Consider the following 11851-nt stretch of genomic DNA (forward strand, 5'->3'; position numbering starts at 1 on the left):
GGTTTAGTCAACCAGCCCATCCAGGGTTAGAGTTAAGATTTAGTCAACCAGCCCATCCATGGTTAAGTTTAGGGTTTAGTCAACCAGCCCATCCAGGGATAGGTTTATGGTTAGGGTTTAGTTAACCATCCCATCAAGGGTTAGGGTTAGGGTTTAGTTAACCAGCCAATCAAGGGTTAGGGTTAGGGTTTAGTTAGCTAGTCCATCAAGGGTTAGAGTTAGGGTTTAGTTAACCAGCCCATCAAGGGTTAGGTTTAGGGCTTAGTTAACAAGCCCACCAAGGGTTAGGGTTTAGTTAACCAGCCAATCAAGGTTTATGATTAGGGTTTAGTTAATCAGCCCATCAAGGTCCATTTGGAAGACACACTTTTCCACAGTAAATTACAAAAGTGCTTTGTCATCTTTTCATAGAATGTATCTTAGCCAGTACAAAAGGTTAGAGTCAAATATATCAATGAACTAGAATACTGCTAGATACAGAAGTGAACACTGATACCTAGAAAGAAATGCATGATGAGCACAAATACAATATCAAACAACAATAAGTGAAATACCAAACCAAGTGCTAGAAGTGTTCAATTAATTAATAGTAGTGCAATTTTATTTTAATCAGTCATTTAACATGTAAAGACATCTAACTTGTGCCAACAGACTCTCACCAAATCCTGACAACTTTTGAATTAATATTTCACATTTTATACGATGACTTGCAGCAAAAGGACAAATTTTACCAGATATTACAGTTTTAACAAACAGGTCTTGTATAGTGCAGCTTTAAGGAATTCAGTGATAGCCAGTAATAACTTATAGCAGTATCTATGATTATAATGGCTCCTTTAATAAACCTGTGATTTTAGTTTCATGTATAGAGTGGGAAAACATCCATTCTTTTGCAATTGAGGAGGGTCGCTGATGGATCCACACATTAAGAAACTAAATAAAGCTGGTAGCAGTGGTCAAAAATCTTTTCTTCCAAGACCAGTCAATATCTGTCTGAAAAACCAAGAAGATTTGTATCCAGACAGGATTAAAATGATCAGACAAGTGCCATAATTCCAGCCTCTAATTTTCTGTATTTTCTGATTAGTGTATAAATTAGAGCAATGAAAACACTAAACAGTATGGAACTAAACTGCAGGACTGATATAACTCTAAATGGTGTGGTCTAACCTGTAGAACTGAATATTTTCTTCTTATTATTGTTGGTGTAATAATAATAATAATAATAATAACATTTCACAGCTTGCACTTTGATAACTGCAACTATGCGGTGGGTAATAAAATCTAATCTTGATCATTTTTGAGGTTGAGCATCAGACTCTTACCCTGAGAGCGAAGGTTGGCTGACTCTCTCAGGTTCATTTGTGACCCTGACAAACAAACAGATTTATTTCAACTTACTGAACTCTTCCCAAGTGGAGGGCCAACCCAAAACACACCCCACACACCCACCACACACACACACCCAACCCCCCACACACATACACACCCATCACCACACATCAATCTACACACACACATACACACTCACCCCCACACATACACAAGCTGTCCCTGCATGCATATGCCACTCAGCCTTTTTACATGTCCCCCTCCCCTCCTACCCACTGGACAGCTGTATGGGGTGGAGAGGAAGGGGCTTTGGGGAGAGTGCCAGATCTCAGCAGACACCCCATCTAAGATGACGGAAATGTAAACGCTCAACCCTTTTGTAAGCTAAACTGAGCAAAGAAGGGCCCTGTCCAATCACAAGTTAGATTCTAAAAGGGATCATCCTGTTGCCACAGAGCGTAGCGGTATATAAGGATGAGCTGAACCCTTCTTAACTGGGTGACCCCTATTTCGGCTTTGGTGAACAGGAACTGATCCCAAGGACTGTTACCTCTGTTGTCTCGTGCACAGGTAAAGAAACTGAAAAACTACAACCAACATTCTTTGAAAGTAGTAGAATTCAGGATTGTTGCTGAAATAGTGATTTGGAAATATAAATAGGAGACCCAAGATGAGTTTCAGTGAAACCTCTAGAAAAATTAAATAGATGTCATCAGAAGAATACCTTAAAATGCTCTTTTTACATATAATTTCCCTAACTGATAAAAGCTTAGTGGATATGCTGCACAAAATGTAATTTACTTACTCCACAGTAATCCTTATGTATTGTTTACAGTAACTTTGGTAAATTTGATATTTTAATGAATGAAACTGTGAAACAAAATGTATTCATTTCTAATTGGTTTAGGGCTGTACTAATACTGGTGGTCTCCAGTGTAGCAGGTGGATTTAAGAGTGCCTTAAAGTGGGAGAGAGGGTGGTCCTAGTGGTTATATTTCTACTGTACAGCTGTCTGCCCATAACTCAGCTGACAGCCTGTGGTTTGACCTGTGGGACCACAGATTTGCTAAGGGCAAAAAAAGGATACATTTTTATCAATGTACTCTGATCTAAAGTTTCCGCTATCTACACATTTTTGATTGTTTGCATATAAAAGCCAAAAAAACCCTGATCCGGAATCAGCACTCTTCCTCTCTTTTTCTCCAGATAAATATAGACTGGTGCTGCTATGCCTTCACTTAGAAAGGGTCTCTTCCTGTGGCTATTTTCAGACCTTAGTCATGTGCTGGTCATATCAGACATGGTCCTGTCTCTCTGCAGGACCCAATGAATTAAAGGCTACATTATCTGGCAATAAGGTGCTGATGGAAATTCAGATCCAGAACCATTTAAGGCTAAGCAGAGGTTTTTGGGCTGCAAATCTTTTAATTTGACTGACAAAGGTGAACATGGTTGCGGATTAGGATTACATAAGGAGCCTTTCACACAACACAGGCTGCACTGTATGTTTCTATACTGAACCAACAAGACCATGCAACTCTTCACTGACACAGACAGTTATGCAGTATGTGATGTAAGAAACCTGCCTGAGATGCTTAGGGTCCCAGAGAAGGTCCATGTAAGACACAGGGCAGCATATGAAGGGTTACAATCGTTGTGTGGCTGTGTGTAGGTCAGTGCCTTGAGATTTTGAACCAGGGTGCAGCATGAGGGCATTATGCCACAATACACTCTTAAAGTGTGTGTGTGTGTGTGTGTGATTGGAACATGATGTTTTCTGTGTAGTGAGACTGGATGTAATGTGAGAATAAGGGAGAGAGATAGGCACTATCGCAAAAATAGATGCCTCTCCAACTGGACCCTAGAGTAACTCTAACCTTAACCCTAACCCTAGAGTAACTCTAACCCTAACCCTAACCCTAGAGTAACTCTAACCCTAACCCTTTCTCAGCCATATCAAATGACAGCTGAAGAGCTAGAGGCTGTCAACCGACTGAGAATTCTATAATATTTACAGCTGTTTGTGTAGATGCTGTGTTGTGTGCTCTTAAAAGCTTGACTGGAGTAACTCCTTACAAACCCAGCAGCAGTTATCTGGTGTTAGTGGTAATTTATTTAAAAACATCATTGGTTTTAAGGTTTCCAGCACTGACAGGTAAATGTAAATGTAAATGACAGACGTAGCAGATAACGATTGTGCAGACCCTACCGGTTACCTAGGACAAATCTTACATTACTGAGGAAAGAACATAAAAACAACTTTTAAAACAAAAATTGTGAGTACTTGAGTGGCTTATTATACACACCTATTATCTTTCTCAAATGACAAAGGTACAGTAAAAATCTCTCTTCACTCATTAAAGTATCAGCACAATTATATAACAAGATTTTATGACTTAAAATTTTAATTCATTTCATCCTGTCTCAACCTTTATTCCATACAATGCCAGAAACGCAATCATGCCTTTCGGAAACACCCACAACAACTTTAAGCTCAACTTCTCTGTGGACGATGAGTATCCCGACCTTTCTAAGCACAACAACCACATGGCCAAGGCGCTGACCAAGGAGATATACGCCAAGCTGAGAAACAAACAGACACCCACTGGCTTCACACTGGACGATATCATTCAGACCGGTGTTGACAACCCTGGTGAGTGGAGAAGGAACCAGTGTTGCTAGTTTATTTCCAGCAGCTAGAGTCTTGTGACCCATTTTACAGGTTATTAAGGTGTCACTGGGTCAAAAACAGCCATAATCCAACAATGTAACTTATTTGAGGGTTTACCGAATAGCTGATTCATTGAGAATGCTCATGTGCCAGTTGGAAAATTACACCACACAGGCTTCACATAATTGAAAAAAAGCAGTTTGTATATTCTGACCAGAATGGCATTTATCTCACATTCATCTCATGAGTCCTGGGTGTTGCTTTGTCTCAGTCTGATTGGTTAACTGCCCTCAGCCCCTGCTTTGGCTCGGTCTGATTGTGCTCTGCCTCTGTGTTTTTCCCAGGTCACCCCTTCATCATGACTGTTGGTTGCATAGCTGGGGATGAGGAAAGCTACGAGGTGTTTAAGGACCTCTTTGACCCCGTCATCTGTGACCGCCATGGAGGATACAAAGTTACAGACAAGCACAAGACTGACCTGAACTTTGAGAACCTGAAGGTCAGTCAGTTTTAGCCAAAACTATCCAAGCCTATGTGTGATAAGTACACTCATTTAAAAAGTTGGTTTTAATACTTTACTAAATAATGGTAATAAAATATAACCTTAACAAGCAATGGTCCATATGTAAAACTTAATTAAACATTAATTTGATGCAAAAGCTTAGAATATTAACAAACAGAACTGTTTTAATCGCACTAGTGTGAACCAGACGTATTTGTGGATTTTGCACCTTGTTCTTCACAGGGAGGTGATGACCTTGACCCCAACTATGTTCTGAGCAGCCGCGTTCGTACTGGACGCAGCATCAAGGGTTACGCCCTCCCCCCCCACAACAGCCGTGGAGAGCGCAGAGCTGTGGAGAAGCTGTCTGTTGAGGGTGAGGCTCCTCAGAGACCCCCCACCCCACCGCCCAAACTCAATAAAAATGGAAGCATGGAAACACAAACACAAATGTCATTAATTAAACTGTTGCAGTGCTTGGTTATTTTTCTTGTCATAGAGATTGTAATGGTAGTATCTTAATAATACAGGTATATTTATGTAATATAAATATGAATGGTACACCTTATTTATATTGTACTTTTCATACTTTTCAACTGTTGTTTTTTAAATCTTATACTACTAATTAAATAGAATAAAAAGAATGTATACACATATAACAATAATAAAATGCTTCTTCATTTAAGCTCTGAACAGTCTGGATGTGAGTTCAAGGGTAAGTACTACCCCCTCAAGTCCATGACTGATGCTGAACAGGAGCAGCTCATCGCAGACCACTTCCTGTTTGACAAGCCTGTCTCCCCCCTGCTGCTGGCTGCAGGAATGGCCCGTGACTGGCCTGACGCCAGAGGCATCTGGTGAGTAAAAGAAGGGTGTAGGGGTAGGGTTAGGGTGAGAGTATAGGGCCCATGATTAGACTTGAGCTATGGCATTTAGAGTGTGTGAACCAAGTTAAATTATAGGGTGCAGGCTTCATGGTTAGGTGGAGAGTGTAAGTTTGTGAACAGTATAAAATACTGTGGGTACGATGCATCATAAGGGTAAGGTGTAGTGTGTATTACTGGGACCAGAGTACAGCATGCATGAGGGCAAGACTTAGGGTGTGGCATTGCTGCACTTAGTATATACTTGAACATAACAGGCATGCCCAATTTTAATCTAACGCACCTGGACATAACACTGCGATACTACTGAAGGATTTGAGTTCAGGGTTGTTACTAAACTGTACAGGGTAGAAGATCTCCAGGCCCAGATGCAGGCAGGCTCAGAGTTAGGGGTTAGAGCTTGAAGAATCAGGCACACAGCTCGTTCTCTCCTCAGTCTGTCTGCCTCTTCCATCAGGCACAACGAAAACAAGACCTTCCTGGTGTGGGTGAACGAGGAGGACCACCTCCGTGTCATCTCCATGCAGAAGGGCGGGAACATGAAAGAGGTCTTCAGACGCTTCTGTGTTGGTCTGAACACGGTACAGAATGCGCGCGCGCGCGCACACACACACACACACACACACACACACACACACACACACACTATGTAACTAACACTACACTATGAAGTCAATATGCACGTATATGTATGCAAAAACAGTTACTTTTGTACAACGTATGTGTGAGCTGCTAATCAGTGCTACTCACGGTAACTGTAAACCCAAAGAAATCACAGAGGAAACAAGTATGGATGGAACATCCACTCGACTTCTATCTGGCTTCTAGATAGCAAATAAAAATACTATGTCGCGTTCTACTGCCCCCTAGAAATAGGAGTCAGAAAACCAAAATACGTGCCCAATTTCTTTACATCTCTCACACAAACACATTAATGTGCTAATGCTTACCATTAAATACGACTGATTTAATAAAAACTGGATCGCTACTGCTAACCAGTGAAAAGTGAGGTCACTGGAAGTGTTTAATCCGCTATGTTGCTCTGCCCAAAAATATCGGTACATTGTTTCTTCTAGGGAGGAAAACTCAGATTTTCAGTGAAGAGAATGTGACACAGGTCCACAGGCAGTAATTACTTTCAACACTTTACGGCTGTATGGCTCATATGTATTATGAAGTGCTTGTTTTAGCTAATAATTAGTTACCACCCATTCAGCTGCTATCTAGGCAGCACTGGTAACCGTCGGGTTTTAAAATAGTTTCCTTGCAACTGATCAACGTTAATTTAGTTCACCTGATGGCTAATACTGATACCATTAGTTTGTACAGAAACTAAAACTGGAAAGTCTTAATAAAGTTAGCTGACCTTAGCTTGCTAGCTAACCGAGGGGACTATTGCTAACAGCAAAAGACTACATAAGATGAATAATAAAAACTTTGAGTCAAACTAAAATTACTGATATAAAAGCTTGTTTCTTACCTTATCATGTTTGCATGGGGGACAAGGTCCCCAACAGTACTACCCTGAAGAGCTGAATGTTACACTGTCTTCTTCTGTTTTCAACCAAATACAAATAAAATGCCGCTAAACTAATTAAAGGACCTTGTAGTTTATGGCGGCTGGATAAAACAGTTTTAAAGCAGGGAGACTGGATGTGGATATATTGATGAAATAATCGATTTTAATATAATAATATATTAAATAATATTAATAATTTGGCATATCAATATGGTGGCGCTGTAGCTTCAGGATTATTGTCATTAGCAATCAAATTCATTACAGATCAGTGCATCTTAAATGTATTTTTAGATGAATGGTTCTTATAAACCTTTATTATCGATAAGAGAAGACACTTCCACTTTAAAGTGATCTGATCCATACAAGAATGAGCAAGATATTAAATTATTCAGCATTCTGAGTTTTTTTTACTGAAAATTTGAGTTTTGTTGTTATCGCCATTTTAACTTTGGACTTCCCCAGCTTTCTAGTTAAGACCCAGATGCATCATTACTGTAGTAATGCAGCTATGTTCATTTCTGCTATTTTTTGTACGGTAGATTGAAGAGGTGTTCAAGAAGCATAATCATGGATTCATGTGGAATGAACATCTGGGCTTCATCCTGACCTGCCCGTCAAACCTCGGCACAGGTCTGCGTGGAGGGGTCCACGTGAAGCTGCCCAAACTCAGTGAACACCCCAAATTTGAGGAGATCTTGAACAGACTGCGCCTGCAGAAACGTGGCACAGGCACGAGGCACACACACACCCACACACACACACACACACACACACACACACACCCACACACACACACACACACATACACGCTCATACACTCTCTTTCTCTCACACACATACACACTCATACACATTCTCTCTCTCTCTCACACACACACACACACACACACACACACACACACTCACACACACGCTCATACTCTCTCTCTCTCTCTCACACACACATACACACTCATACATTCTCTCTCTCTCACACACACACTCTCTCACACACAAACACACGCTCATACTCTCTCTCTCTCTCTCTCTCTCACACACACATACACGCTCATACACTCTCTCTCTCTCTCACACACACACACACACACTCTCTCACACACAAACACACGCTCATACTCTCTCTCTCTCTCTCTCTCTCTCACACACACACATATACGCTCATACACTCTCTCTCTCTCTCTCTCTCTCTCTCTCTCTCTCTCTTCTCTCTCTCTCTCACACACACACACACACCACACATATTCACACTTCCCACCCTTTCTCTTCCCCCTCAGGTGGTGTGGACACAGCCTCAGTGGGTGGTGTGTTTTGACATCTCCAACGCTGACCGTATCGGCTCCTCAGAGGTGGACCAGGTGCAGTGCGTGGTGGACGGGGTCAAGCTCATGATTGAAATGGAAAAGAAACTGGAAGAAAGGAGAGGCCATTGACAGCATGATCCCTGCCCAGAAGTAGAGCGATTCCCTCTTTTCTTTCCTCATGTTCCTTCCATTTCTTCTTTTTTTACATCTATCCATCAGGCAGAATGCTGCTTCACTGAAACTCTGCTTGACTCTTGGTTCTGTCATTTTCTTCTTGTTCTTTTCCTTTCTCTTTTTGACATTTCCCTCTGTTGTCTGCACTGCTCAGTGTTTCAGTTCACCTTGGGATCAGGTTCATGGCGCAGGTCTCGAGGCCCCAGCGTCATTTGTTTCACCTTCAGTTCAAACTGGTTGTAAAAATTCAATTAGTCAAAAGCTCAATAAAAGTACCCCAATGAAACACACACCTGTGCATCTTCTCTGTCCTTGGCAAACTCAAACCATGGAGTTCAGAGGTCAGCACTCAGAGCCCCAGGTCAGCGTTTCCTCTGCTTGGCCCATTCTCAGTGTGACAAGTGACTTGTGAGCTGAACTAAGTGTTTAGAGCAGGAAAACTCAGTGGAGGTGCTATTTATGACTGATGGTTAGGGTTCAGGGTTCTGGTTAGGGTTTAGGGTTTGGGTTTAGAGTTTAGGGTTTTAGGGTTAGGGTAAGGGTTTAGGGTTAGGGTTAGGACCTGTTTTCACAATCTTAGGCCTGTAAAACCACCCTTTCCCATATATTCATGAAAAAAATACCATAATGACATGAAGTGTACCCATATACCCCTTATAATGGCACTGCTATTCAAGCACAACAGTGTTACATTACCTTGATACAGACACTGCATTACCTGCCTTAGTATTTGGGTAAAGGAGGCCATATAAACACAGTTAAACTAACATATCCAGCAACAAAATATTACACCACAAAGTTGGAAATCAAACATGTATATTTTAAGGGCGGTCCAAACATGTTTCAATGAAAAAACGCAGGTGATAATTCCATCAGTAACATTTTATTTCTCTCCAGTTCTTTTGTCTCCATTTCTATTTGCCAGAGGTGCGCACGACTTCTGGAAAAACAAAATCAAACAAATTCTTCTTGCAAATCATCTGAACCCATCTGAACTTGGTGGGACCGATCAATCCTGTCTGTCTGTCATGATCTCTTAATCATACTGCCATATTAAAATAATGCTTTATGAGAAACAGCATGCCATCGAGTCAAACACCCCCCCCACACACACTTCCACACCTCCAATGATTTTTGTCAAACCTGTTACACACACACACACACACACACACACACACACACACACACACACACACACACACACACACACACACACACACATTTTCTGTCTCTGATCAAGCTCTTGCTCTCTCTTTCTCTCTCTCCCCTTTTCCCTCTCTTGCAAAGTCCTGCAGGACTGTATGTTACTGTCTTCACCACACACACACGCTTCTGGAGAGGCAGCAGAGGCACTCTGCACTAGCTAGGAATTAACCTGGAAGTCTAAGATAAATACTACAGTCATATTATCATCATCAGCATTATTTTCATTTTTATATGCAGTCAAGGTCTGACTGATATAAACCCAGTATTTTTTCTCCCAAGATAGTTATCCTAGAAAATAAATTAAATACCTGTGCAAATATCCACATATTGTTCACATTAAGACATTAGTGCCCTCCAGTGGCAGGCTCTGGGTATTAGCCAAAGAGCCATAGGATGCAGCTGATTCAAGTCAAAGCAAGTGCACAGAGATCTAAGAACACGTTTAACAGATACAGACCCAAACCGGCTTAGACCTGCACTCTCATATACTGCTTAGAATTTTACATGGGAAGTGTCTCCGCTACAGTCCAAACACAGCCAAAAATGTCCTGTGATTCAGTGCGTGAGCTGTAACCATCAGTATTTTCATCTTTCCCCTCAAACACCCACAGAAGGAGACGAAGGAGCACAGACATGAGAAATGATCATAATGAGTGGAACAGCAGAAGGGCTCCTGTATGGCACATAGGTTAGACCAAAGGTTAAAGGTGAGTTGTAGGACAGGTAAGCTTGTGAGCATGTTTAGGAAAAGGCTGCTAGTCTCCTCAGCACTGGCTCCTAGCTCCATCAGAGAGCACCACTACAACACCTTTGGAGGGTTTCCCTGCCTGAGCCCACCTGGACATTCTGATTTGGAGCAGTTCCAGTTGGAATTGAAAGTCAACTGCAAACACCATTCGCATAAAATACTGCTATCAAAGCTACAAAACCGCTAATTCAATTGATGACCTTATATTTCTTCTTATTTTCAGGTCTGCTGGAGTATGAGAAACATAAATTGTGCAGTGCTGAGCTCACATAAACCTGGGACTGGAAAACGCATCTAAAGTCAAAAGCACTCATCCTTTCATCTGTGGTTTTTCTGTACTTCCCTTATCCTAGCAGGCTCTGTCCCATTTCTCAACACAAATGTATACTCCGTCTCTTTAGTGCACGCACTCGGCAAAGGCAGAACCAATGACACTGCCCCATTCTCAAAGACTCCTGTAACATCACACTGTATGGAATCAGACCCACTCTGACTGGATAAAAGCAAAAGGGTTTTTTCTTTGCAGTTTCATGAGAGGTGATTCTTAGAAGCTAGTCACTGGCAGAGGGCACTTCCTGAAGGGTAATTCAACAAATCACAGTCTAATTAAATTACATTAGCAATTTTCTTTTTAGAATTTATTCCTTTATGTTTTGTTTCCTTTTGTTTTTTTTTATAGAGACGTCTATTTAATTTACTGCATCCTTCATCCCAAACTTTGTATGCTACTATTCACATTTATGTAAAGCACTTTGAATTACCTGTGTCTGAAATGCACTGTATAAATAAACAAATAAATGTTATAGAAATAAATAATGTGACACAAGAACAAATAAATGTTATACAAACAAATAAATAGACTTGTCTTTTCTACTTCATGAGGGATGACGAAAGCAGAAACGGTTGCAGCATGTTCAGACTAGTCGTTTGATGCCACTTATAAACTGATTCCTGATTTTTCAGAGAACCATCACTCTACAGAAAGGAAATTTATTTCCAAAGTTTGCTCTGCTTGGTTGCATTCAACACCAGAACGGGCCAGTAGGTAAGCTTTCTCACACTAATGACATTAACCAAAGCAAAACATATCCAGTTTAAGGTGACTTTAATTACTACGTTAACCCAGAACTATTTTTATTAGAGTCACTGATGTGCATCTGATATTGTACTCTATTAATCACTGTCTGGATGACAGTCAGATATAAGGCAAACTGTACTGTGATTGGTTGGTGTAATTGCCTATCATCTAATCTAATGATCTACAGGCCACAGAGACTTGGGGGTGGGAGATGGGACGGGGTGGGTGAGGTGTTCAGATTTGAGTTTCAGCACAGAACAACAAGAGAACATACAAAATAGTTACGTGGTTTAAAAAAAACAAGAAAAACAATGACATCAATAAAAGAATAAAAATACTCCACTGGAATCAATCCAGGTCCCGTGGATGAGGTTGCTTATAGGGCTGTGTGTGTGTGTGTGTGTGTGTGTGTGTGTGTGTCTGTGTGTGCGCACGC

At 41.1% G+C, this 11851-nt stretch overlaps 1 protein-coding gene and 1 long non-coding RNA gene across 2 annotated transcripts; one reads left to right on the forward strand and one right to left on the reverse strand.

Annotated features, from left to right (window-relative positions):
- Nucleotides 1-574: 574 nt before the first annotated feature.
- On the reverse strand, nucleotides 575-1372 carry LOC118241580. The gene is made up of 2 exons (XR_004776211.1): nucleotides 1326-1372; nucleotides 575-993 (listed from the first exon to the last, which is right to left on the reverse strand). It is a non-coding gene; the product is annotated as an uncharacterized LOC118241580 (long non-coding RNA).
- A 418-nt stretch (nucleotides 1373-1790) lies between these two features.
- ckma (creatine kinase, muscle a) lies at nucleotides 1791-8673 on the forward strand. Its single transcript, XM_027029511.2, is given in 11 exon segments — nucleotides 1791-1902; nucleotides 3783-3985; nucleotides 4348-4502; nucleotides 4749-4881; nucleotides 5192-5206; nucleotides 5209-5362; nucleotides 5847-5970; nucleotides 7448-7637; nucleotides 8183-8214; nucleotides 8216-8323; nucleotides 8325-8673. Coding segments are annotated over 10 exon segments (1143 nt in total). The 5' UTR covers nucleotides 1791-1902; nucleotides 3783-3792; the 3' UTR covers nucleotides 8364-8673.
- The last annotated feature ends 3178 nt before the right edge of the window (nucleotides 8674-11851 follow it).

This window comes from Electrophorus electricus, chromosome 6, assembly GCF_013358815.1.
Source record: "Electrophorus electricus isolate fEleEle1 chromosome 6, fEleEle1.pri, whole genome shotgun sequence".
Classification (NCBI taxonomy): domain Eukaryota; kingdom Metazoa; phylum Chordata; class Actinopteri; order Gymnotiformes; family Gymnotidae; genus Electrophorus; species Electrophorus electricus.